The sequence below is a fragment of the Gopherus flavomarginatus genome, chromosome 15 (assembly GCF_025201925.1).
Source record: "Gopherus flavomarginatus isolate rGopFla2 chromosome 15, rGopFla2.mat.asm, whole genome shotgun sequence".
NCBI lineage: Eukaryota > Metazoa > Chordata > Testudines > Testudinidae > Gopherus > Gopherus flavomarginatus.
In genome coordinates, this window is record NC_066631.1 from 11,058,604 (window position 1) to 11,086,069 (window position 27,466).

A 27,466-nucleotide genomic window follows, 5' to 3' on the forward strand; every position below is an offset into this window, starting at 1 on the left:
CTTGCATGGAACTTTTATTCATGTAGCAACTTTCCATACAGGAAGAGACAATTACGCCCCCTTTGGAGAGGAACTGGGGCCAGGTTTCTCATTATCCATGTCATCTTCTGAGCCACCTTGAAACCTGGAAAGCATGGGAGTGTCAAAAACAGAAGGTGTGGATTTCATGTCAGAAGGGCCTGCCTTTTGGGGAGAAGGGTTGGGACTGTTCCCAGGAGGCCTAGAACAAGAAAACATTTCCAGTGAGGATCGCCAGGGAGAAGTAATGTGATGGGTAGCTAACCTCTTTCACCTATCCCTATTTGTTCAGTACAAGCAGCTGAGCAACGGTGAAAGGAGTTCACAGCACCCTTCAGGCATTACCGATAAATTAGGCTAAGCCACATTCCTCTAATGCTTTACATGAGGTACATATAAATACCCAGGAACAGCATGGTATGGAATGAATTCCCAGTGGTCCAAACCTACTTGCATAGAGTATTATGGTATACAAATTGTGACGAACTGGGAAAGTTCTTAATGTTTTCTCTGAATACTGTGTTGGTGCCTCAGTGTCCCCATGGCAGTTCTTAAGTATCTGGCAGAGCAAAGGGCCAGTGCACCTAAATGCCTGACACTCTGTCTCCTAGCAACTGATGGCCTGGGCCCCTCCTCTGCAAAGGTGCCAGCTGAAGGTGTTGGAGACAAAGGGATCAGGTGACCTCCTGGCCCGGGAAAGGGGCTGAGGAGAGAGGAGTGGCTGGGAGGGGTTGTTAGTCTGGAGCTGGCTGGGGTCAAGGGTGGAGGGCAGACCTGGGGGTCTGGCTCACTGCCCCCCAGAATGGACCCAGCCGAGGGGTCCGGTTCGCAGTATCTACAAGCTCTGTTTTAGACCCTGTTCCTGTCATCGAATAAACCTCTGTTTTACTGGCTGGCTGAGAGTCACGTCTGACTGCAAAGTGGGGGTGCAGAACCCGGTGGCTTCCTCAGGACCCCGCTGGGGTGGACTCGCTGTGGGAAGCGCACGGAGGGGCAGAGGATGCTGAATGCTCCAAGGAGAGACCCAGGAGGTGAAGCTGTGTGAGCTTCTTGCCCTGAACAAGTCTGCTCCAAGGGAGAGGAGGATCCCCAAAGTCCTGACTGGCTTGGTGGGGAGCAGTTCCAGAGCATCGCCCGGTGACTCCGTGACAACTGGTGGCAGCGGTGGGACGTACTGCACCCCGTGAATGGCTCTGCTTGCAGTAAGTGACTGGGGAGCAGTAAAACAAAGGAGGGATAATGAGGACCAGGCGTGCTGAAGGCTCAGAGAGGGATGGTTTCAGGGGGCAGTTAACCTCTGGGAGTGTGTGACCAGCGAGAAGGACTGTTGGAGTAACAGGGTCCCCCTGAGGACTGCAGCCAGCAGTCTCAGGGGCGGAAGAGCTTACCGCTCGACCCTGGGAGAGAGAAGGATTTTTGCAGTAGCAGGGTTCCCCGGGGGATTGCAGGAGCAGTCCCAGGGGCGGAGGAGTCTGCAGCTCGACCCTGGCAAAGAGGTGGTGATCACAAGAAGGGCTGGCACACCAGGGGTTCTTCCTGGAAACCATGGGGGAGCCAAGAGCACACAGGCCTGTGAGTCCAGAGCCACTTGGGAACGGTGAAGTGATGGCCTATCACCATCTCCTTGAGAAGGACATTGTGATCCTATGCACAAAGAGAGGGTTACGCATGGGGAAATTCACCAAGGCACAGTTAATCGTGCAGTTGGAGGAGAAAGACCGCTCTGAGGAGCAGATTCCTGGCCCAGATGGGGCTACAAGAGGATCTGAGAGCAGCTGCAGCATCATCCAGGCATCCCCGGGAGTCTGGTCCCCAATCAGACGAGGGTCTTCACGATTGGGTTCCCCATCAGGAGATTGGAGACGGATGGGATGGGAGCAGAGCCCGAGAGAGCGAGAGGACCGTGAGAGAGAGCAAGAGCCCGAGGAAAAGCTGCAGGAGAAGCAGCAGCAGCGTGGACTGGTGATGGTGGATCAAAGAGACACAGGGGGCTGCCCAGGGGTTAGTGGGGAAACACGCCTGCGGGGGCGAGACCCTGGGACAGAGAGAACTGTGGTGGTGCAGCCCCAGATGCTGAGGGACTGTGGGACCTGGGTGAAGTTCCCTGGGGTGAAGCCCCTCGCCCTGCCTATGGCCCAGATCCCTGTACAGACCCAGAAGAGGTCGGGCTGGCTGGTCGTTGGGGTTCTCCAGGATATCGGCTGGGAGGCCCTGTTGGGGGGTGACTGTCTCCCCATGGGACAGGATCCAGGCCCCGCTCCTGTAACAGCCGAGGGTTTGAATTCAAATCCAGGGAACCAATTGGCTAGGATGGAAATGGTCAGTGAAAATGCAAATGACCTGGCTGGCAGGGGGGAGGGGCTGCTGGGCTCAGGATACCTGCCTACCTGTAACCAGCCCCCTGGGGCTGAGTGGGAGGGAGAGATGCTCCCTGCCCCCCTGCACACCGGAGAGGGGGCTCACGCTGGCTCTGATGCTGGGACCAAAGCAGAGAGCTCGCTGCCTGTCCCCACTGGGACAGCAAGGGCAGCACTGAGCACGGGGGGAGCTGAGACCCCAGCTGAGTGGGGGGACACCCAGGCAGGGCAGGTCAGCTGCCAAACAGGTTTGCCTGGTCCAGACGTGCTGCTGGGAAGTGATTACACAGCAGGAAGGGAGCTACCAGGGACAGGGCTCAGGGGGGCTGTGACCCCAGGCCCAGCCAGCGAGAGGGAGCAGGTCCCACTCCCTGCCCCAGCTGCTGAATCCCAGACCGAGCTGCAAAAGGATCCCTCCTTGGAGAAGCTGAGGGAACTTGCTGGCCACAGCGCTGCAAACCTCCGTGGGGAAGGCTGCAGGGACAGAGTCCTGCAGGAGAAGGGATTCCTGTACCGGGAATGGGCTCCCCAAGGGGAAGTAGAACTGGGGGGAATTGGGAGGCAGCTGGTGGTGCCCCAGGAATCCACAGGGTTCTTCCCGTTCGAGCTGCTGGATGGGAGGAGAGTGAGGGGACCCCTGAACCTGAAGAGGGAGGATTGGATGAAGAAGGGGGAAGACCCCCGGGGGGATCTCTTCGCTGAGGTGGGAGACAATCTCCCCATCAGGTGTTCCCCATTCAGAGTCACTGGGAAAGCAACCCAGAACCTGGAGAGAGAGGTCAGGGACATGCTGGCTTTAGATGGGATCCAGCCGTTTTACAGCCCATGGGCCTCACCCGTGGGGCTGATCCCCAAGGGAGACAGGATGATCTGGTTTTATGGGGGCTATCAGAAGCTTAAAACCATCACAGTGTCCAATGCCGACCCCATGCCTAGGCCTGGGGAGATTCTAGACAAGTAGAGGGCGATGGAGAACTTGGCCCTGGCAGACACTGATAACATGTGCATCTTTAGCCAGACCTGGGAGGAACAGGTGTCCCAGGTGAAGAGGGGGTTGGGCTGCCTCAAGGAGGTGGGACTGACCTTAAAAGCTGGAAAGTGTAAGGGGGGACGGCAGAGGTGTTGCGTCTGGGCCACAAAGTGGGAAGCGGCTGCCCAAGCCCAGAGCTGGCCAAGGCCAAGATGGGGGCTCTTAAGTGCTGGGAGAAGACCCCGTCCCAGTTTGGACCCCAGAGGTATTGGGGTAGCAAAAGGGTTCAAACCGCATAAACCTTCCCACATGCGGCCTGCAAGTGCCATCAAGCACACCCGACCTAAGGGAGGGCGTGAGACTGGACTGTCCTGGTGTAACTCACACCAAGGAATGGGAGAGATGCTGGGGCATCCATGGGAACCTTGGTGGGTTCGAACTTCCCCAGGTCACTGGCTGGAGTGACCTCGCTCAGTTCGGTCTCAAAGGGGGGAGAGATGTGACGAACTGGGAAAGTTCTTAATGTTTTCTCTGAATACTGTGTTGGTGCCTCAGTGTCCCCATGGCAGTTCTTAAGTATCTGGCAGAGCAAAGGGCCAGTGCACCTAAATGCCTGACACTCTGTCTCCTAGCAACTGATGGCCTGGGCCCCTCCTCTGCAAAGGTGCCAGCTGAAGGTGTTGGAGACAAAGGGATCAGGTGACCTCCTGGCCCGGGAAAGGGGCTGAGGAGAGAGGAGTGGCTGGGAGGGGTTGTTAGTCTGGAGCTGGCTGGGGTCAAGGGTGGAGGGCAGACCTGGGGGTCTGGCTCACTGCCCCCCAGAATGGACCCAGCCGAGGGGTCCGGTTCGCAGTATCTACAAGCTCTGTTTTAGACCCTGTTCCTGTCATCGAATAAACCTCTGTTTTACTGGCTGGCTGAGAGTCACGTCTGACTGCAAAGTGGGGGTGCAGAACCCGGTGGCTTCCTCAGGACCCCGCTGGGGTGGACTCGCTGTGGGAAGCGCACGGAGGGGCAGAGGATGCTGAATGCTCCAAGGAGAGACCCAGGAGGTGAAGCTGTGTGAGCTTCTTGCCCTGAACAAGTCTGCTCCAAGGGAGAGGAGGATCCCCAAAGTCCTGACTGGCTTGGTGGGGAGCAGTTCCAGAGCATCGCCCGGTGACTCCGTGACACAAATGCACTACAGCCTTTTCACTACCGCTACACTGCCTCTTCTCCCACTCCCAGTCAAGGATCTGATCATTGCAGAGTCAATCCTCTAAACTGCATTGCTTCATTTGTTAGCACTCTTATACAATGGACTTTAACCTTTTCTTTCCTATGGAGGTTTTTGACCAGCATAAGGCTGAGATGATGGGATTCCCTTTCTGCTGAAGCTGATCCAGCATTGCTGAAGTGGAAGCTTGACCATCATTGACTTCAGTGAGAACAGGATCAGAGCCCTTCATGTGTAATCAAATTCCCCTTTCCTTCCCCAAAAAGGAGATCCCACAAGGAGCCAAAAGGCCCCTCCCCAAGGGTCATATTCTAATCCCTTCTCATAGGAAGCAGCACCTTCTGCCATTTCTTTACTGGGACTGTTTGTACAGTACAGCTCTCCTCAGAAAAACCAAGATCAGAATCTGGCCCTGAGATAGCGGGGAACTATCATGCATCCGACAAAGTGGGTATTCACCCATGAAAGCTCATGCTCCAAAACGTCTGTTAGTCTATAAGGTGCCACAGGATTCTTTGCTGCAGGTAACTAATGAGACCTACCTTGAGAGACTGGTGTACCTCAGCTTATTGATGTGGTTACCAGCCTGGAGGGAGGCATGGAAGCCACCAGGGTTCAGCACTATAGGATGCAGATCAATCATGCTGTTGGAAGACAAGGCATTCAGGAAGAGAGCTAACACTCACCGCAGCCAAACTGTGCAACGCCCCGTTGTTCACCCTGGTTCTCTGAGGACAAGGGGAACCGGAAGGGGGAGATGTAGTAGTCCTATAGGAACAGACAAGAGGGAAGGCATCCCTGCGTCACACTGACCAGGCTGCAGGAGGAGCAGCATTACAGGGGCTGAAGGGCATCAAATGTGTGTTCAGCCCACAACTGAAAAGTGCCTGCTTCCCTCCAACTCCCTCTCACTTTCCCCCTCACTCCATCACTTATAAGGAAGTGGGGACGTGCTTCCTCTCCTCCTTGCTTTCTCACCCTCTCCTAGCCAATACTGACCCTCCCCAATGCCTCAAACCTCTTTTGGTTCATTGTCGACACCCCAGCCCAGTAGTGCTTCAGGTCAGTGTTTGAAGCTGTTGCTCTGTCCATCTATTGGAAATAAAAGTTCTCGTTAGACAACGGCACAAGCACTGTTTCTTCACAAGCAAGTTAGCTAACCCACCAATCAGTGCTCCTGCTGGGAAAGGCTAAAGCTGAGATGGAGCCTCCACACAATAAGCATGCCTACCCCACTCTCTACAGGGCCTCTGCTGAGGAGGCTAGACTTGGAGTAGCTGTGAGCTCCCGCACAGCCAGTGCTCTTGCCCCTTTCCTACAGAATCTCTGCTGGGAGAGCCTGGGGCTGGAGTAGCTACTGAGTCTTGTTCCTATTGGGAGAGTCTTGCTTCCTGCTCCTGTATGAATGCCAACAGTCAGCATTAACTCCACACTAGAGAGGCTTGCAGCCTGGGACAGGTGCCATGTGTACTGTACTACAGTGAGGGTAGCACAGAGACCCCAGGCAGCCTGGACAACTTGCACGGCTTAACAATATGTCAGGACTGGGGTCCCTAGGAATATTAGTGGAAGATCGAAGTACAAACCTGTTTGCTCATCAGTTCGGGAAAAGGTCCGAAGACCCTGGGCATGGTGAACTTGGGAGGAGCAGTGGAGCCAGAAGTCCTGGCCCAGGAGGGACAGAATCCACCCTCCAGAGCTTGCTTCTTCCCAGTCACTTGCCTTGGATGTCGCATTTTCACAGCCTTTGCAGCTATGAGAAAAGAAGACAAAAGCATACCCCCAAAGCACTTCAAACCAGCAACTGTAAGGCCTTCGGGTGTGTTTCACTGCCCAGAGAGGCAGGCAGGGTACAATGTAGTTCTTCAGTTCTTGTGATACCATCTATTTCAAAATCAGGGCCAGAGGGGAACTGGACAGCTCAGGGTTTGGTAATAGTCAATGGAGCCTAGATCAGGGTGTCCTAATGCAGCTCAGGTCAGTTGTGACAGAAAGCTCCCAACCCGTGGTGGCTGCTTGTGGCCTACAGGACATAAATATGGAGGGGCTCAGTTAAGTTCCTATTGGGTGAGTGTCCACATCAGCACAACTGGCCACCTGTTGGCCGTCTCAGCAGAGAGGTCATGGAGACTGAACTCTCCCACCCTGGGCAGTTGTCCTTCCAGGCTAGAGAGGAGAAATGCTGGGAGGACAGTGAATGTGTGGACAGAGGACTTTGCCCTCCAGACCTGTCAATCTAGCACCTTTCACCAGTAATAAATTCAGAGAGGACATTTTCCTTAAAGCACCTGATTGCTCCCTGCTTAAGACACTCTCCTTCTGAGAGAGAGCAAAATCCTGGTGTGCTGAACACATGCCTAGTGAATGCCCATAGTTAAAACAGATTCGATTTGTTGAGTTTCAGCCTAATGCAGTGACATTCCTCTTAGTCATTAAAATCCAGAAGGGACCCATTGATCTTGTTCATCCACCCATCCTGCCTGCAGCTCAGCTGTGGCTGGGTTCTTTTTCTTTGGCAAAAATCCCAAGCTCTGCACATGCGCGCGCACACACACACCCATTTTCTGTAACCTATGTATCTTGAATTTGTCTCAATACAGGAAATAATGACTGGTATAAAAAAGCATTTTTGTAGCAGTGTCAGTCCGAGGATATTAGAAGAAGAGATCTGTGTAAACTCAAAAGCATCTCCCTCTCACCAAGATAAGTTGATCCAATAAAATATATTACCTCACACAGCTTGTCTCTCCTGGGACCAACATGGCTACAACAACACATAAAAAAGTGAAACACAGCCACAATATATTAGTGCATCATTAGAGCTTAGTATAGTCTAGAGAGCATAATTTTCAAAAAGCTGGAGAAAAATGTACATATTTACTATTTGTGCACGTGATAGCTAGTAAGACTCACAGCTAGCGCTTGGCATGTGCAGATACCCAAAGTGCAAGTGAAACCTCAGTAACTACCTATGCATTTTTGCTAATAGCTTTGCAAATTAGACCCACTGCATTTTAAAATAATGTCACACCATCTGCAGAGGCCCCAGCGAGGGGAATAGTTATAAGGGCCAACAGCTGTCATGCTTCAAGGCATTACCTGAGCACCTGAATTCTCCTTGGCAACGATACAGTATCAGATGTTAAGTACATTATGGCCAATAGGGTTTTGCACCTCCTATGGTTAGCGACAGGATACCAGATTAGATGGGCTATTGGTCCATTCTTGCCTGCTGGCATTTATGTCCTACAAGCTTGAGCATCCCTCTGTAGTGGCAAGCACAGGGTGCTGTGTACAGGCTTCAGACTTGCTTCTCTGCATCTCTCTCAAGCATGGCAATCCAAACAACTCAGCCAGCTTTCCTTGCTCACACAACTGAACCATCTCCCTGCTGTGGGTGCTTGAGCCAGTTTAATCTCAGGATGGACTGGACCAGCATTTGCCATATTTCTTAATCTCTTCTTTACAGCAGACCCGCAACAGAAAGGCTGCAATTGCAGTCCAGGCAGTTCTGATGTGCCCATCATTTTAGCATCAAGGCTCTGTTATAACTAGCATTCAGTGAATTCTGTCTGACCTGGGAGCCAAACTCTCCAGCTTCCCTTTCTTATAGCCAGTGATCACTGCCAAGCAGGAGAGCATTACTGGACCTTTCTATTACTCCATTATGGTGGGGAACCAGTGAGAGAAAAATCCTGTGAAGTGCCATACATGAGGGAAGATTTAGACCCACTCTGGTCTCTGAGGGAGGCAATGGCTTTCCACTGACAATGTTCTCCATGTTCCTCTGGCTCAATGGATCTCTCTGCCATAAGGGTAAAAGCTTATCTGTGCAGGAGACAGAACTTTCTCAGGAGCTGGTCCAAGACTATGAAATTAACTCCCTCAGGAACTAAGATCCATAACAAGTCACACCACCTTGCACTCCAACTGCAAGGTGTATTTCTTTCACCTGCCTTCTCTAACAAATGTATAGCAACATGTATAGTTATTTAAAAAAAAAAACTGCTAAAGCAAGACACCAATGCATACATTTCTCCCTGTGGAGAGAGGATGAGAGACCAAACAACATATGGCAGACATTAATCATGTTGCTTAATGCACAATTGGAGGGCACTCAGATACTATGCTGATGAGCATGGTACAAGAACATATATAGTACTGTTTAGTGATGCTCCCTACCAGCTAGTCAGGATGGAGAAGCTGTCTCCAATGTTCTTTGGGTCTCACCCTAACCCACCATCCCTCAAAACGCTCATATTGACAAGGGACAGTAAGAGGACATTCAAATGGCTGCTAATGGTCTGCAGCAGCTTCCAGAGTCTGCTCTCCCACAACAAAGGTGAGTAACTTTCTCCCTAAACAGCAGCCAATTAACATCTTCCATGTAGTTCAAGCCAGAACAGTTGGATGCAGCTCAGAAGAGATGGCACCATATGCGGTGCACTGTGCAAAAGGGGATCTGGGTTAAACGATAAATCTCTGCCCTAGCACATACCTAGTCTAGTGCAAACTGATGGCAGGAGGGAGGTGATGCAATGCTCCAATGTGAGGCTGGTGAGAGAAATCAGACAGTGGCATAGGCTGAAATCAGACTGTGACCTTCACTGGTTTAGCACTTGGATGTGAAAGAGCCTGCTGGGTTTAATGATTCACTCCAGTATCTATCACAGAGCTGATACAATGGCTGCAATCAGGCTTCTCCTCTCACTCCTTGCTGGCCTATGTGCTTATTATTTCTACAGCCAGGAAACCCTATCTGCAGGTAAGCAAAGCAGGACGGGCTCCCAGGGAATTCACACCCCAGGCACAGAAGAGGGCTAGGGCTGACTCCCTGTTACAGATCAGATCCTTCACTGATTGCCAAAAAATGAGTTGAAATCAGGACGGAGGTTAGTCCCCTTTTGTGGCACTCTCACAGCTCAATGCAAAGGGAAACGATGACTCCCATTTGCTGACTACTGACAGCATCCAAAGCAATTGAAAAATCCTTTCTAAAACTAAGCTAGATCTATGACAATGATCTATTTAAGAGGCATATAAAAAGTTGGAGCTGAAAAACAAGAGGTGAACAAAGAGAAGGGCAAGTGTAAAAGGGGGTAATGAAGCAGGGTGCGTGTGGCTCAGTCTCCACTGTAAGGGGAACCACTCCAATGAGTTTAGCAAATGCAAAATGGTGACAGGAAATGAGCCCCAACGATGCCCTAAGAGAAGCCAGATACTTCACTACAGACGTGTTATCACAATGGAAGCCTTGTGGCTGCAGCAGAAGATTTCCTCCAGGTGGTGACAAAGGAGAAACGCTGGTTCTGAGTAGCAAGGAAAGACCAGGACTTGGGAGAAACTTGTTTCAGAGGCTGGGGAACCCAAATATCAGGAAAGGGAGAAAATACCTCTTTTTAAAAGGAGCCACTGAGAGAACCAACTTTCTGGTGCTTGCCATGAGCTCCCTCTGGGGACTGGGAACTATCACAGGAGCGATGTGTTTGGGGAACATGCTTTCTGTAATAGCAGGTAAGACCACGTTTGCAGAGAGATGCATTAGCCTGTGGAATAGCCTTCCAAGGGAAATAGTGTAAGTCCCATCGCTTGGGACATTTAAAGCGAGCCTGGACGTACCATATTCTGTAGTGGGAGGGAGAGGGATGGGGTGACCTAATAGGTCCTTTCCCTCCCTAACTTGTCCAATTACACATAAACCCCTATCACAAATGGTCTCTGCTCCAACAGGTCAGGCTGATCAAAGTTGTAACCACTCCCCAGTTGTATAATTTAGTGCTCAGCACTTTACAAATACTCTCAGTACTCCTGGAGTATCACTATCTCCATTTTGCAGATGAAGAGATAGACCCTCTTCGATGGTACATATTGTTGGGATTGAGAGAATCAGCGTAGGAGTCCTAGGGCTCCCCGATGCCCAGGATCTTAGGGAAGCAGTGGGGCTGTCATAAACAGATAGCTAAGGGTTAATGTCTCTTTCACCTGAAGCACCTGACCAGAGGACCAATCAGGAAACCGGATTTTTTCAACTTTGGGTGGAGGGATTTGAGTGTCTTTGTCTTTGTTTCTGGCTGCCTGCTTGCTCTGAGCTTTGGAGAAGTAGTTCTACTTTCTAGTCTTCTGTTTCTAAGTGTAAGGACAAAGAGATCAGATAGTAAGTTCTATGGTTTCTTTTCTTTGGTATTTGCATGAATATAAGTGCTGGAGTGCTTTGATTTGTATTCTTTTTGAATAAGGCTGTTTATTCAATATTCTTTTAAGAAATTGCCCTGTGTTGTATCATCTTAATACAGAGAGAATATTTGTACTTATTTTTCTTTCTTTTTATATAAAGCTTTCTTTTAAGACCTGTTGGAGTTTTTCTTTACTTCAGGGAAATTGAGTCTGTACTCACCAGGGAATTGGTGGGAGGAAGAAATCAAGGGGAGATTTGTGTGTTGGATCGCTAGCCTGATGTTGCATTCCCTCTGGGGGAATAGGAAAGTACTTTTTGTTTCCAGGATTGGGAACAGAGAGGGAGATTCACTCTGTTTGGATTCACAGAGCTGGTGTCGGTGTATCTCTCCAGGAGCACCTGGAGGGGGGAAGGGAAAAAGGATTATTTCCCTTTGTTGTGAGACTCAAGGGATTTGGGTCTTGGGGTCCCCAGGAAAGGTTTTTCAGGGGGACCAGAGTGCCCCAAAACACTCTAATTTTTTGGGTGGTGGCAGCAGGTACCAGGTCCAAGCTGGTAACTAAGCTTGGAGGTTTTCATGCTAACCCCCATATTTTGGACGCTAAGGTCCAAATCTGGGACTAAGGTTATTACATGAGTGGCAGCTGGTGGGAGATAGACAGAACCCAGAAGCCAGTAGAAATATTATATTTTTCTTTTCTCTGCTAAGGGCTTTTTAGCAGAGAGAAGCAGTTGGTTTTAAAAGGGAACCAGAGAGAATTTTTTTTTTCTGCTCTCTCTCGCAGTTTGTGGCTTGCATGTTAAGGGTCTTTTGTCATGCAATAGCACTCCCATTGAGAGTCGTACCAGCACTTATAGGCATGCAAATAAAGTGGTTTTTCTGGTTTCCCTTCATTGAACATTAGCTAGAAAGAGAAAAGGAAAATTAGCTAAAGGCACTGTTGCTAGGCAGACTTCAGGAGGCAACAGAGAACCTGCAGTTCAGAAGATAAACACCGGAGGGCACCCCAACACAAGAAAACAGGAACCATGACTTCTAAGGCAAAAATTGACGCCGAAGAACAAATCAAAGAAGCTGAACACAGGCGACAACTGGAAATAAAACAAAAAGAGATGGAGATGAAAGAAAGAGAAGAACAGATCAAAGAGGCAGCCTTCCAAAGAGAACAGGCAGCCCAAGAGGCAGCACACAAAAGAAAACTAGAAGAAGAAGAGGTGGCCCACCGCCGAGAAATGGAAAACCACCACCGAGAAATGGAAAAACAACAAAAAGAGAATGAAGAGAAGGAAAAACAGAGAAAACATGAACTGGAGTTGGCAAAAGCTGGGCTGCCTGTGCCAGCCAACCCTAACAACCCGGCGCCAAATATTGCTCCACAGCACAGGAAATTTCCCACCTACAAGGCAGGTGATGACACCGAGGCCTTCTTGGAAAATTTTGAAAGAGCCTGTCTTGGGTACAGCATTCCCGAAGACCAGTACATGGTAGAATTGAGGTCACAGCTCAGTGGACCTTTAGCAGAGGTGGCAGCTGAAATGCCTAAGCACCAAATGAATGACTATAAACTTTTTCTAACCAAGGCCAGATACAGGATGGGGATAACCCCAGATCATGCCCGTCGGCGCTTCAGAACCCAAAAGTGGAAACCAGAGGTGTCATTTCCCAAACACGCCTACTACATTGCAAAAAACTATGAGGCCTGGCTAACAGGAAACAACATTCAAACCTTGGAAGAACTGAACCTCCTCATACAAATGGAGCAGTTCTTGGATGGTGTTCCTGAAGACATCACACGGTACATACAAGATGGAAACCCCAAGAATATCGCTGAGGCGGGGGAGATTGGAGCCAAATGGATGGAACTGGCAGAAAGCAAGAAAGCTACTGTCAAGGGGAACGATTACCCCAGGGGGCACACAGACCATAAACCCTACAACCGAGGACAGCCAAAGACCCCACATACCACCCAAGTAAAGCCACAGATACCCTACCCTTCAACCTCACCAGTCTCCAGTAACTCACCTCGGCCCAGTGACCCATCAGATGGAAGATGCTTTAAGTGTAATGAACTGGGACATATCAAGGCCAAGTGTCCCAAGAACACCATGCGAGTGCAATTCATTACACCACCATCACACCAAAGATCCCCAGGCCCGGATGCCTCTCAAATACCCTTGGAGCGAAGGGAAAATTTGAGAGTGGGCGGAAAGAAGGTTACTGCATGGAGAGACACGGGGGCACAAGTGTCAGCTATCCACCAATCCTTCGTTGACCCCAAATTCATCAACCCAAAGGCCAAAGTGACAATTTACCCCTTCATGTCACAAGCTGTAGACTTGCCTACAGCTCAACTGCCTGTCCAGTACAAAGGCTGGTCAGGAATGTGGACTTTTGCAGTCTATGACAATTATCCTATCCCCATGCTACTGGGGGAAGACTTGGCCAACCAGGTGAGGCGGGCCAAGAGAGTGGGAATGGTTACACGTAGCCAAACCAGGCAAGCTTCCAGACCCATTCCTGTTCCTGAACCGTCCACAGAGGCCCCGTCTGTGTTACCAGAGACCCAGACAGAGGTAGTGGACCCGGATTCCATGCCTACCACTGAAACAGCCACAGCATCTCCAGTCCCAGGCCCGGAACTGGAACAGCAACCAGCACCAGCAAGTGCAACTACATCTTCAAACTCAACGCCAGAGGGCGCCAGCGAGCCAAAACTGGCAGAAACAACAGACAGCCATACCCAAAAGGCTCAGCCAGAGCCTGAAATACCCTCAGGTGCACCAGCGGAGAGCGGTTCACCAGCACTGGAAACAACCCCATCACCTACATCGCTTCCAGAGGGAACAAGCCCAAGTCCACAGTCTGAGGAAGAACTGGTGACCCCAGCCTCAAGGGAACAGTTCCAGACTGAGCAGGAAGCAGATGACAGCCTACAGAAAGCTTGGGCGGCGGCACGGAGCACCCCACCGCCTCTCAGCTCTTCTAATCGATCCCGGTTTGTTATAGACCAAGGACTTTTATACAAGGAAATTCTTTCTGGTGGACACCGGGAAGAATGGCAGCCGCAAAAACAGTTGGTGGTTCCAACTAAGTACCGGGAGAAGCTCTTAAGCTTAGCCCATGATCATCCCAGTGGCCATGCTGGGGTGAACCGAACCAAGGACCGGTTGGGGAAGTCCTTCCACTGGGAGGGGATGGGCAAGGACGTTGCCAAGTATGTCCGGTCTTGTGAGGTATGCCAAAGAGTGGGAAAGCCTCAAGACCAGGTCAAGGCCCCTCTCCAGCCACTCCCCATAATTGAGGTCCCATTTCAGCGAGTAGCTGTGGATATTCTGGGCCCTTTCCCAAAAAAGACGCCCAGAGGAAAGCAGTACGTAGTGACTTTAGTGGACTTTGCTACCCGATGGCCAGAAGCAGTCGCTCTAGGCAACACCAGGGCTAACACTGTGTGCCTGGCCCTAACAGACATCTTTGCCAGGGTAGGTTGGCCCTCTGACATCCTTACAGATTCAGGGTCTAATTTCCTGGCAGGGACCATGGAAAAACTGTGGGAAACTCATGGGGTGAATCACTTGGTTGCCACCCCGTACCACCATCAAACCAATGGCCTGGTGGAAAGGTTCAATGGAACTTTGGGGGCCATGATACGAAAATTCATCAACGAATTCTCCAATAATTGGGACCTAGTGTTGCAGCAGTTGCTGTTTGCCTACAGGGCTGTACCACATCCCAGTTTAGGGTTTTCACCATTTGAACTTGTGTATGGTCACGAGGTTAAGGGGCCATTACAGTTGGTGAAGCAGCAATGGGAGGGGTTTACGCCTTCTCCAGGAACTAACATTCTGGACTTTGTAAGCAACCTACAAAGCACCCTCCGACACTCTTTAGCCCTTGCTAAAGAGAACCTAAAGGATGCTCAAGAAGAGCAAAAGGCCTGGTATGACAGACATGCCAGAGATCGGTCCTTCAAGGTAGGAGACCAGGTTATGGTCCTGAAGGCGCAACAGGCCCATAAGATGGAAGCATCATGGGAAGGGCCATTCACGGTCCAAGAGCGCCTGGGAGCTGTAAACTACCTCATAGCATTTCCCAATTCCTCACTAAAGCCTAAAGTGTACCATGTTAATTCTCTCAAGCCTTTCTATTCCAGAGATTTACAGGTTTGTCAGTTTACAGTCCAGGGAGATGATGCTGAGTGGCCTGACGGTGTCTACTATGACGGGAAAAAAGACGGTGGCGTGGAAGAGGTGAACCTCTCAACCACCCTGGAACGTCTGCAGTGGCAACAAATCAAGGAGCTGTGCACTAGCTTCGCCCCATTGTTCTCAGCCACCCCAGGACGGACTGAACGGGCATACCACTCCATTGATACAGGTAATGCTCACCCAATCAGAACCCCACCCTACCGAGTGTCTCCTCATGCCCAAGCCGCTATAGAGCGGGAGATCCAGAACATGCTACAGATGGGTATAATCCGCTCATCAACCAGTGCATGGGCATCTCCAGTGGTTCTGGTACCCAAACCAGATGGGGAAATACGCTTTTGCGTGGACTACCGTAAGCTAAATGCGGTAACTCGTCCAAACAACTATCCAATGCCACGTACCGATGAGCTATTGGAAAAGTTGGAACGTGCCCAGTTCATCTCTACAATAGACTTAACCAAGGGGTACTGGCAAGTACCGCTAGATGAACCTGCCAAGGAGAGGTCAGCATTCGTCACCCATGCGGGGGTGTATGAATTCAATGTCCTTCCTTTCGGCCTTCGAAATGCACCCGCCACCTTCCAAAGGCTAGTAGATGGTCTACTAGCTGGACTGGGAGAATTTGCAGTTGCCTACCTCGATGATGTGGCCATTTTTTCAGACTCCTGGCCCAAACACCTACTACACCTGGAAAAGGTCTTTGAGCGCATCAGGCAGGCCGGACTAACTGTTAAGGCCAAAAAGTGTCAAATAGGCCAAAACAGAGTGACTTACCTGGGGCACCAGGTGGGTCGAGGAACCATAAACCCCCTACAGGCCAAGGTGGATGCTATCCAAAAGTGGCCTGTCCCACGGTCAAAGAAGCAGGTCCAATCCTTCTTAGGCTTGGCCGGATACTACAGGCAATTTGTACCACACTACAGCCAAATCGCTGCCCCATTGACCGACCTGACCAAAAAGACCCAGCCAAATGCCGTTAAGTGGACTGATGAGTGTCAAAAGGCCTTTACCCAACTTAAGGCAACGCTCATGTCTGACCCTGTGCTCAGGGCCCCGGACTTTGACAAGCCATTCCTAGTAACCACAGATGCATCTGAGCGTGGTATAGGAGCGGTGCTCATGCAGGAAGCAACAGATCACAACTTCCATCCTGTCGTGTTTCTCAGCAAGAAACTGTCTGAGAGGGAAAGTCACTGGTCAGTCAGTGAAAAGGAATGCTATGCCATTGTGTACGCCCTGGAAAAGCTACGCCCATATGTTTGGGGACGGCGGTTCCAACTACAAACTGACCATGCTGCACTAAAGTGGCTTCATACTGCCAAGGGGAACAACAAGAAACTTCTTCGTTGGAGTTTGGCTCTCCAAGATTTTGATTTTGAAATTCAACACATCACAGGAGCTTCTAACAAAGTAGCTGATGCACTCTCCCGTGAGAGTTTCCCAGAATTCAGTAGTTAAAAAGTGTTCTTAAAATGTAGAAGTCTGTTAGTTATATACTTAGGAGTATATGTAAAGGTGTATGTGTTGTATTAATCTGTTTATTTTCAAGTTCTAGAAGGAAATCGCCGCCAGTGAGCTTCCCCACTGTCTGCAATTTGGGGGGCGTGTCATAAACAGATAGCTAAGGGTTAATGTCTCTTTCACCTGAAGCACCTGACCAGAGGACCAATCAGGAAACCGGATTTTTTCAACTTTGGGTGGAGGGATTTGAGTGTCTTTGTCTTTGTTTCTGGCTGCCTGCTTGCTCTGAGCTTTGGAGAAGTAGTTCTACTTTCTAGTCTTCTGTTTCTAAGTGTAAGGACAAAGAGATCAGATAGTAAGTTCTATGGTTTCTTTTCTTTGGTATTTGCATGAATATAAGTGCTGGAGTGCTTTGATTTGTATTCTTTTTGAATAAGGCTGTTTATTCAATATTCTTTTAAGAAATTGCCCTGTGTTGTATCATCTTAATACAGAGAGAATATTTGTACTTATTTTTCTTTCTTTTTATATAAAGCTTTCTTTTAAGACCTGTTGGAGTTTTTCTTTACTTCAGGGAAATTGAGTCTGTACTCACCAGGGAATTGGTGGGAGGAAGAAATCAAGGGGAGATTTGTGTGTTGGATCGCTAGCCTGATGTTGCATTCCCTCTGGGGGAATAGGAAAGTACTTTTTGTTTCCAGGATTGGGAACAGAGAGGGAGATTCACTCTGTTTGGATTCACAGAGCTGGTGTCGGTGTATCTCTCCAGGAGCACCTGGAGGGGGGAAGGGAAAAAGGATTATTTCCCTTTGTTGTGAGACTCAAGGGATTTGGGTCTTGGGGTCCCCAGGAAAGGTTTTTCAGGGGGACCAGAGTGCCCCAAAACACTCTAATTTTTTGGGTGGTGGCAGCAGGTACCAGGTCCAAGCTGGTAACTAAGCTTGGAGGTTTTCATGCTAACCCCCATATTTTGGACGCTAAGGTCCAAATCTGGGACTAAGGTTATTACAGGGGCAAATTCCTGCTAACAGCCTTTTAAACCTCCAGAAATGGTGCAAGGGAAGCGTGTGCTGGTCACTGGTTCGAGCACTGGGATTGGGGAACAAATAGCCTATGAGTTTGCACGAATGGGAGCGCACCTGCTCCTCACTGCCAGGAGGGAGAAGCAGCTCAAGGAGGTAAGACCCCAAAAGAAGCAACCCAAGGAGGGTGGAGAAATGGAACATTTGGGCTTCCATTATACCCCCCTCTCCAATCCCACACAGCAGGGTGCAGGGATGGCCAAACACCAGGACACATTGGCCACTCACCCACATTACAACCCTCTTCTCTCAACAGAATTTGTGTTCACACCCGAGGCCAGGATGCAGCCTTGAGCGTGCTGCTGCAAATCATCACTTTGCTCCCCTGCCCAGTGTGATTCTTCAGCAGCATTCAGTCCGTTCTATTTCATGCTAGACCAAGTTCCTGCCCCATCCATTAACGTGGGGCGAACTGAAGCAGACGGCTGCATGCTCTACTCTGTGCTACGAAACAGCTGCAATGTGAAAGGCTGCACAGCCTGCTGCAGTGTCAAGTTCTTTACTGACAGCTGCTCTTTTGTTTTCAGGTGGCACAGAAGTGTCTGGAACTGGGAGCGAGTTCTGCCAGGCATGTGGTGTCCGACATGAACAACTTGACTTCAGCCCAGAATGTCATTGAAGAAGCCAGAAACAAACTGAGTAAAACTTGCATCTCTTCCCTCCTTTTCCTTGTCCTCCTGGGACAGGGAAGGACGCAGACCTCTCTTGGGTCATCTGCTCCAATCACCCATGCTGCCTTTCCCGGAAACAGGATGCTCCATTTTTCTGCTAATAGGAAAAAGCTTGACCATCCTAGGGATTGGCCCAGCCACACAGATTCCCAAACACTGATTCCCTGTAGGCTTAGTGGAGCTCTCTTTTTAATAACTAATTACTTCAACTGGCAGCAGAGATGCAGAGAATTCCAGATGGGGACTTCCCCACGCTCCAGCTGGGAAATCCCTGCACTAAACCTCAGTGGTAGCAGAGCAGCTTCACCGGGAAGTTGAACAGCCATTAATGTTATTCCATCACAGATGTCGGGGCCCTCCATGGAAAAGGGTGCTTGCTTTAATCAACAGCTGCTGCTTCATCCCAAGCTGCCTGTGCTCAGTGTCAGATGGATTAAACACCATCTCTCACAATAGAGCACTCGAGTGTGCACTGAGTAGCTGCAGGCAAGTCAGACATACAGCGGGTACTGGGTTGGATTTGTCAGGGAGGAGGGAAGGCTGCAGTGAAAGTGGGGTAGGTCTTCAGCAGTCTGCACAGAGGAGGGAAAAGCAGAATCTGACTGTATATGCCTGAGACGGCTCCACTGGCATATGAGCAGGATGGAGTTCTGAGTGGTTTCTCTGCTAGGGTCCTGACTCCAAAGTCATCAGCCATCAAGAGCATTAGCAGGAGAGTATATGGGAATAGTTGATCTGCATCCTGACTCTGGGGAAAGTGGGAATCAGCTTGGGACCAAGGCCAACAATATCAGAGTCCAGTTCTATTCCCTTTTAAATCTGTGGGAGTTTAAATACACCGCTACCCCGTTATAATGCGACTTGATATAACACGGGTTCGCATATAGCGTGGTAGCAGCGGGGCTCTGGCAGCGCTTTAAAGGGTCCAGGGATCAGGCTGCTGCAGGGAGCCTAGGGCCCGTTAAAACACTGCTGGAGCCCTGCTGCCACCACCCCGGGGCTCCAGCAGCGAGGCAGTGCTTTAAAGGGTCCGGGCTTCCTGCAGAGCCGGAGCCCCGGGCCCTTTAAGTCACCGCCAGAGTCCTGCCGCTGCTACCCCAAGGCTGTGGCAGCAGGATTCGCCGGTGATTTAAAGGGTCCAGGGCTGCTGCAGGGAGCCCTGGGACCTTTAAATCACCGCTGGATCCCTGCTGCCACTACCCCGGGGCTGTGGCAGCAGGGCTCCACTGGCGATTTAAAGGGCCTGGCACTCCCCGTGAAGGGAGCCCTGGGCTCTCTAAATCACCGCTGCAGTCCTGCCACCGCTACCCCTATATAATGGCGTTTCACTTAGAACTCAGTAGGGATTTTTGGCTCCCCACAACTGTTTTATGTCAGGGTAGCACTGTATTGACCTCAGTGGCTGTTATTCCAGTTTAGGGTGACCAGATATCCTGATTTTATAGGGACAGTCCCATTTTTCGGGTGTTTTTCTTATATAGGCGCCTATTACTCCCCACCCACTTTCCCGATTTTTCACACTTGCTGTCTGGTCACCCTAGTCCAGCTCCACCTAAGAAATATTTGTGATGAAATGTGAGTGCATCCCAGTGAAGATCCCCTGATTCTGGTAGGACTTTGATTCAGAACGGCTGCTATCTTGGAGCAGAGAGGGCAGATAGTGTACCGCATCCATCCTGATCCAAGAACACATGCACACACTTCATCTGAATCTGTGTTTCCCTTTCTCTTTCAGGGGGTCTCGACTACCTGGTTTTGAACCATGTTGGGGGGAGTGGCCGGTTTGGGCCATTCCAAGGAGACATGGCAGCAGTGACCAGCTCCATGACTGTCAACTTCTTGAGCTACGTCCAGCTGACAGTTTCTGCAATGACCATGCTGCAGGAGTCTCAGGGCAGCATCATTGTCATCTCATCCCTGAGTGGTAAGGAAGGCTGCTCCTTTCAGTTACCAGTGAACGCATCCAAGCTTCCCTACTCAGTCAAACCAATCTCACAGCTAACAATACTGGTGGAATCACTGTCTCATCTCGCCTCCTTCACAGGAAAAGCCATTAGTTACAACCACAGCCAGTCTCTTCTTGCCTGTTACAAAGGCTTTTAGTTCCAGAGAAGTTTCGTTCTCTCTTTGGTGGCAGAGAATGAGTAATTACAACTCTCCTCCGAATCTGTCTTTCAAAATGCTCTGTACAAACTGTTCACTGGGATCACTCACCCACCACTGAAATGCAGCTACCCTGGTGATTTAGTCTGAGTAGTAACTCAAAGCAGAGTAAAGAGGGCCACCTACGAAACCATCAACACTACAAGTGCCCCTAGAGGTAGCGGTGGCCGCAGGCACCAGCGCTCCAAGCGCGTCCCTCGCGCGGCAAGCTGCGGGGGGCACCCTGCCGGTCCCTGGGAGGGCAGCAGTCAGGCAGCCTTCAGCGGCTTGCCTGCAGGAGGTCCGCCGGTCCTGCGGATTTGGCAGCAATTCAGCAGCAGGTACGCCGAAGCTGCGGGACTGGGGACCTCCCGCAGACAAGCCGCCGAAGGCAGCCTGCCTGCCATGCTTGGGGTGGCAAAACAGCTAGAGCCGCCCCTGCCTAGAGGTCTCCTCCCAAGCACTGACATGCCCTGCCCCTGTTTAGCTTGTGAGATTTGATGGGATCCCAGCAAGAGCTGGTAAGGCTGCCCCATCTAATAGAAGACATGTCTGGTTACTGAGGTTGCCAGTTATGCAACAGAAAAATGATCTGAACAGTAATTTAGACTTGGATCTATGTGAGAGACTCCAGCTTGTCCTCTGATAGCTCCACATGCCTAAAACCATTTCCCTCAGCGAATCGTTTCCTTGAGGGAAGTTCTCAGCTATTCCTGTTGCTTTGATTCTCTTCAGGTCGGATAGGAGCCCCATTCACCCTCTCATACAGTGCAGCCAAGTTTGCTCTGGAAGGATTCTACAGCTCGTTACGCAGGGAGCTGCGGCTTCGGGAGATCAGTCTCTCAGTCACAGTTGCTGTGCTGGGATATATTGACACAGGTAAAACAAAAATGCTACTCTCTACTGAGCAGACCCAATCATTAGGCTGCAACACACAGTGCAGAAGGGGATAAATATCATCCAGATGTTGAGAGATAATCTCAGGGAAATAAGGGGAGGTCAGGAGATTTATTATATGATAATGATCTTTAGAACTATAGAAAAGGTTTGGGAGTTGGCTCCTGTAGTTCAGAGAGTTCATGCTCCCCAATGCACCCAGATACACTCTGTTTAATCTGGAAGAAGAGAGGGAAGGAGATACCCTGTGTGATAATTGTTCTCTTTATCCCAGACAATGCTTTGAAAATCATCGGTGATAAAATCACCATGCAGGCAAATCCCAAAGAGGAGTGTGCACGGGAAGTGGTGCGGGCTGGTGTGCTGCGACATCGAGAGGTCATATATCCTTACTGGAGCCTAAAGCCTCTGCTGCTGCTAAAGGAATGGATGCCAGGCCTGATGGAAAGAATGCTGGACAAATTCCTCATCCTGGAAAATATCCTCTGAGCCTCAGGGCAGTTCAGTTTCACATTGAAGCACAATAAAAGGAAAACCTTGCTCAAGCAGAGGGGGCAACTGAGATGCTGGACTCATGTTTGCGCTGGACATAATCTTTCCAAAGTGCACAGAGAGATGGGTTAAAAGATAGGAAACAAAGGGTAGGAATAAATGGTCAGTTTTCAGAATGGAGAGGATTCATAGACTCTAGCACAGGAAGGGACCTCGAGAGGTCATCGAGTCCAGTCCCCTGCCCTCATGGCAGGACCAAATACTGTCTAGACCATCCCTAATAGACATTTATCTAACCTACTCTTAAATATCTCCAGAGATGGAGATTCCACAACTTCCCTAGGCAATTTATTCCAGTGTTTAACCTCCCTGACAGTTAGGAACTTTTTCCTAATGTCCAACCTAAATCTCCCTTGCTGCAGTTTAAGCCCATTGCTTCTTGTTCTATCATTAGAGGCTAAGGTGAACAAGTTTTCTCCCTCCTCCTGATGACACCCTTTTAGATACCTGAAAACTGCTATCATGTCCCCCACAGGTCTGTACTGGGCCAGTCCTATTCAACATATTCATAAATGATCTGGAAAAAAGGGTAAACAGTGAGGCAGCAAAATTTGCAGATGACACAAAAGAACTCAAGATAGTTAAGTCCCAGGCAGACTGCGAAGAGCTACAAAAGGATCTCTCAAAACTGCGTGACTGAGCAATTAAATGCCAGATTAAATTCAATGTTGATAAATGCAAAGTAATGCACATGGGAAAACATAATCCCAACTATACATGTAAAATGATGAGGTCTAAATTAGCTGTTACCACTCAAGAAAGAGATCTTGGAGTCATTGTGGATAGTTCTTTGAAAACATCCACTCAACATGCAACGGCAGTGAAAAAAGTGAACTGGATGTTGGGAACCATTAAGAAAGGGATAGATAATGAGATAGAAAATATCATATTGCCTCTATATAAATCCATGGTACGCCCACATCTTGAATACTGTGTACAGATGTGGTTGCCCCATCTCACAAAAGATATATGGGAATTGGAAAAGGTTCAGAGAGGGCAACAAAAATGATTAGGGGTATGGGACAGCTGCTGTAAAAAGAGAGATTTATAAGACTTGGACTTTTCAGCATGAAAAAGAGACTACTAAGGGGGGATATGATAGAGGTCTATAAAATCATGACTGAGGTGGAGAAAGTAAATAAGGATGGGTTATTTACTCCTTCTCATAACACAAGAACTAGAGACCACCAAATGAAATTAAGAGGCAGCAAGTTTAAACCAAATAAAAGGAAGTATTTTTTCACATAATGCACAATCAACCTGTAAAATTCCTTGCCAGAGGATGTTGTGAAGGCCAAGACTATAACAGGGTTCAAAAAAGAACTAGATAAATTAATGGAGGATAGGTCCATCAATCGCTATTAAACAGGATGGGCAGAGATGGTGTCCCTAACCTCTGTTTGCCAGAAGCTGGGAATGGGTGACAGGAGATGGACCCCTTGATGATTACTTGTTCTTTCATTCCCTCTGATGCACCTGGCGTAAGCTACTGTCAGAAGACAAGATACTGGGCTAGACGGACCTTTGGTCTGACCCAGTATGGCCGTTTTTATGTTCTTATGTTGAGCTAAGATTTCCCCATGAGCCCCAAAATACACACCTCAGAGCTGGACAGAGCCATGAGACACAGCTCCATCCTTCAGTCATCTCTAGCATCTGGACACCTTAACATGTGTAGCTTACAGCCTCCTCTACTCGGACAACTTAACCACCAGCCTGGCATGAGGTGCATGTGCAGCTACCATAGACTACCTAATAATGCATGGAATTAGACCCCAGAGTGGGGATACAGAGAGGGCATTTTCCTGTCAAGGGCTGTCCTTTCCCGGCTCTTCTAAGTAGTTCAAAACTATGCAGTTGTATAGGCTTCTGGGCAGATCTCAGAGCTGCTGTCCACCAATTAGAGCATAACGATAAGGGACAGTCCCGTCTCTCTGTTTCAAACTGTGGTATGTCAGTACATACTAGGGAACTTTTAGTGTGCATCAGGAGGGTCTACACAGTTAAGTGTGCGGTATGCTGAAGTGCTGTAGGTTGATACACACACACCCCTCTCTATACCAGTTGCTAATATAACCAGGAAGCCGAGAAGGGAGAAGGATACATCAGAGCTATATCATAGACAGGGGTGAAAATGGCCATCAGAATTCAAACAGCTAATTAACAAACAATTACATTTAATATTTATATAACATCTTTCATCCCAGACATCCCAAAGTGGTTCACAAACTTTTATACATAAACCACCACTAAAACATAGCCATGTCAGGGATGGGAGAGCGGCAAATAGGCACACAACTGGTGCACAATGAAAGGGAAATTTTGGCCCAGGACAATGAGGCAAACTGGGGAGGCTGTGCTGTCCGGGCACTAGACTTGGAAACAGAAGACCTCGGTACAATTCACAGCCTTGCCCCCAACTCACTGTGTGACTGTCACAAAGTTACTTCATCTCCCTATGGCTAATTCTTCATAGGTAACAGAGATAATACTGCTTATCTCCCATTGTAAAGCATTCAGATCTATGGATAAAAATCACTAGAGAGATTCTAGCTAAAATAAACTGTTTCGGGGAGCTTAGCTATTTCAACCTTGTGCTTAGACTCCTGAGTTATCCCTTCCCAATAGGGAAAGGCACTGTTATAACATTGCTGCATTTTCTCTTCTGCATCACAAGCCACAGGATGGAAAGAGGGAAGCCTAGAAGGGAAACTTCCTAGAGTTGTGCCACAGGCCCAAAGGGAGACTGAAGCACAGGGATTACCCTGAGCATAGTTGTTCACTTTCTGCATGTCTCGTTTCAGCTGCACCACCTTCTCTTGCATCTCCGCAATCCCCACATAGTTACAGTAATTCATCTCTCCCTGAAGTGTCCAGAAAAACTTGGCCTAGAAAACAACATTGGGGGGGGGGGGAAGGGGAAAGGGAGGGTAAGGCACTGCTATTCACCTCTGCAGTGGATACTGCTATCTAATAGCCAAAGTGGACTGTTGGTTCACAAGACTACCTCACCATCTCTCCAGTATTCCACATAACAGCTGTTATGGCTTTGATGCTCTGTTTGTCCCTCCCACAGCTTCCATCCCTGCCCCAAGCACAGGAACAGAGTAACTGAAAACCAGGCTGTGTGTGCAGTGGGAGCGTTAGTGATTTGAAATCACAAAGATAGCTTTAAGCTACCTTTTTAACGCCCCCCCTCCTTCCGTTGGTTAGTAGGGTTGTGCATGCTCCCAGTGTAAACTGCAGCAGCCTCTGGGCTGCTGTAACATTCTGCTTCCCATAGCTCCTGTGAACCCTGTTAATCCGAGAACAGCTGTAGTGCTGTGCAATCTGGCCATCCCCTCAATGCACCCCTATGCTATGGACTAGGAGAAGGACTGGGGTAGAGCTTTTACACAGGTCAGGCAGCTCCCTGCACAAGGGGCAGTCTCAGAGGGACATTTACACTCACTTTAAGGCCCCTTTACACTGCCAGAGCAGTGACATACAGAATCGTCAGGTACCTTCAGCCTTCCATTAGATTAACGTGGGTTGGAATCAGGGGAAAGTTAATGGAACAGAGCAGATAGAGGGCTGGAGAGTGTATGTGAGTCAAGCTAAGGAGCCCTTACTACAGGGGAAAGGAGGAAGTACAATAGCTTCAGTATCACTTCCTCTGTCAATTCCAGCCTCTATTCCCTGCACACTCCCCCAGCAAACAAAAATAAAAAATTCCTAAAAAACAGAGTAATTTTTCCATGGGGTGACGGGAATTTGCTCCCATAATTTCCCACTAGTGGAAATCACATGACTGGATTCATATTGACCAGGTTGAACGTATATCATCACAACCTGTGATTTCAGTAACATTTAACTCCCCTTAACACTAGGACCGCTCTCCAAATAGCGATCTGAGAATCAGAGTCAACACACAGGCGGAGACTACAGTGGTGGTCTCAAGCTAGCACTTCTTTCCCCAGTGCCAGAAGAGATTGATCCAGGTCATGTGATGAGGCTACATCTAGGCTTTTCCATGCTGGAGGCAGGGGGGAACCCTGAGAGGGCTGCAGGTTTCAGGAAAGCTCATGTACAATTTGGAAAACAGACCTTTTCCTCTTCTTGTGGCACAGATACCAGCAGCCTGAGGAGAAACAGGGAAAGGAGTGGTGGTGCAAACCTACATGGTGATTTGTCTCATTACTAGAGTAGTCAGAGTTCCTGGCTCTGAGGGACACGCTCTCTCGCTGTTATTCCCGATAAAATCTCCCGGCAATAATCTCAGATATGTTGGGGGAAGGAGGAGCTGTTAGCCAGGAAGGCACTGCAGGTACCTTTAAGAATGAAGCTAGGCCAGCTGCCTCTTTCTCCATCTGCTTCCGCTTTCGCATGACCCTCTCACAGATCTCTGGGCTCCGCTCCATGCTTGTATACAGTTCTTGCAGGCACTGCTCAGTATAGGATAAAGACTGTACTTCAAAGTCCTCAGGGGAAATCAGCTTGCAGAATGACATACTGAGGGGGTACTCGTTGTCAAACTCATCCAAGGTCTCCATCCTATGCTTTTCTAGAGAAAAACAGGTAGTAAAGCTATCCTGACTGGGAAAGCAAGCCAGCAGAGTTACTTCCTACTGACAAGTAGAGGCCTCCCTCCTTTCCCATTCTGAGGCCCTGACACTGACACATAAGAGGGTAGATTGCTGCTGTATTGGAGCTAATAGCTACCCTAGTGCCAGCCTCTCCTGGCAAGAATCTGTGTAGGCAATAACTGAGTTGCTGAAACTGCTGAAAACTTTAGGATAGAACATCCTCTCACAGGAAAATAAGGTGATAAGTGATCCTCTTGGGCGTGGCTTCTCTTAGGCTCCTTCTCTGCACACAGAAGCATTTTCCCCAAGGGCAGTGCTAAGACCATGACCTGCATCCTGTTTGAGGAAGGTGACTTCCAGCTGTGCAGGGGAGCTGGCTCAATGCCACTGAGGAGTCAAATCCCCTCTCCCAAGAGAGAGGCGGCAGCTGAGCAGGTCCCCTCAGACTCCTGCCCAGAGGCTGACAACACTACCACAATCTTCACTTCCGTCCCCACCTCCCTGTGCAGCCAGTGCCCCCATGGGGCACGGGGGTGTCACAGAGTGACAGGCCATGCACAGCAGGACCATGACCCACAGGCACTGGTGGGGCTGGACTGGACCATGATGACCCCACTCACTCCCCTCATTCAATAACAGGTTAGGAGGGGCCATCCAGCAACTTGGAAAATACAGAGAGGAACAGCCCGGCCCCATTACACCTCAAGCAAAGACCTGAACCCCTCATTCTTCTTACAGCGGGGAAGGCAGAGCAGGTGAACCTGCCCACCCCTTATACCACTGAAGGCAAGAGGGACTAGATCAGTTCCTACAGCCCCAATCGCCCTATGGGCGTGCGGGGAGGGAGGAAGAGGAAATGCAGGTGGGCGTGGCTCAGTCTTCGATGGGATCAGTGGGCGGGGCTCCCTGTCCCCCGGACTGAGAGAAGGGTCTAGGTCTCCTATGGGGGAGGGAAAGTGGGCGTGGCTCCTTGTCCCCTACCCCGGGAGTGGGCGGGGCTCACGAACTCCCTGTCCCCTGTGTAGCGGCTGTTCCCGCAGGGTCGGTGGCTCCCGGAACACGTGTCCGTAGCGGCCCAATCGGGGAGGTCGGCGCGTGAGCCGCACGCGTGACAATGCGTTAGTGTGACGGTTAGGAGTGCAGGGTTACTACGT

The 27,466-nt window shown here is 49.7% G+C and overlaps 2 protein-coding genes across 2 annotated transcripts; one reads left to right on the forward strand and one right to left on the reverse strand.

Annotated features, from left to right (window-relative positions):
• On the reverse strand, positions 1-27,415 carry LOC127034619 (uncharacterized). The gene is made up of 7 exons (XM_050923659.1): positions 27,294-27,415; positions 26,058-26,290; positions 24,512-24,635; positions 6,148-6,314; positions 5,580-5,653; positions 5,104-5,205; positions 1-220 (listed from the first exon to the last, which is right to left on the reverse strand). Exons 2-7 carry the CDS (start codon positions 26,277-26,279, stop codon positions 52-54), a joined length of 858 nt encoding a protein of 285 aa, XP_050779616.1. The 5' UTR covers positions 26,280-26,290; positions 27,294-27,415; the 3' UTR covers positions 1-51.
• Positions 7,335-21,759, forward strand: LOC127034611 (hydroxysteroid 11-beta-dehydrogenase 1-like protein B). Its single transcript, XM_050923631.1, has 6 exons — positions 7,335-10,075; positions 17,451-17,581; positions 18,013-18,124; positions 19,892-20,080; positions 21,034-21,177; positions 21,470-21,759. Exons 1-6 carry the CDS (start codon positions 9,748-9,750, stop codon positions 21,682-21,684), a joined length of 1,119 nt encoding a protein of 372 aa, XP_050779588.1. The 5' UTR covers positions 7,335-9,747; the 3' UTR covers positions 21,685-21,759.
• Positions 27,416-27,466: the final 51 nt, after the last annotated feature.

What these genes read in the sequence shown, in the direction of transcription:
- LOC127034619 (XM_050923659.1), bottom strand. Translation starts at nt 26,279, where the DNA reads ATGGAGACCTTGGATGAGTTTGACAACGAGTACCCCCTCAGTATGTCA. An exon ending in AGTGAACAACTATGCTCAGG is followed by an intron (nt 6,315 to 24,511) that starts GTAATCCCTGTG and finishes CTTTTCTCATAG; the next exon opens with CTGCAAAGGCTGTGAAAATG. An exon ending in CCGAACTGATGAGCAAACAG is followed by an intron (nt 5,654 to 6,147) that starts GTTTGTACTTCG and finishes TATTTCCAATAG; the next exon opens with ATGGACAGAGCAACAGCTTC.
- LOC127034611 (XM_050923631.1), top strand. Translation starts at nt 9,748, where the DNA reads ATGAGCCCCAACGATGCCCTAAGAGAAGCCAGATACTTCACTACAGAC. An exon ending in TGTCATCTCATCCCTGAGTG is followed by an intron (nt 20,081 to 21,033) that starts GTAAGGAAGGCT and finishes GATTCTCTTCAG; the next exon opens with GTCGGATAGGAGCCCCATTC. An exon ending in GCTGGGATATATTGACACAG is followed by an intron (nt 21,178 to 21,469) that starts GTAAAACAAAAA and finishes TCTTTATCCCAG; the next exon opens with ACAATGCTTTGAAAATCATC.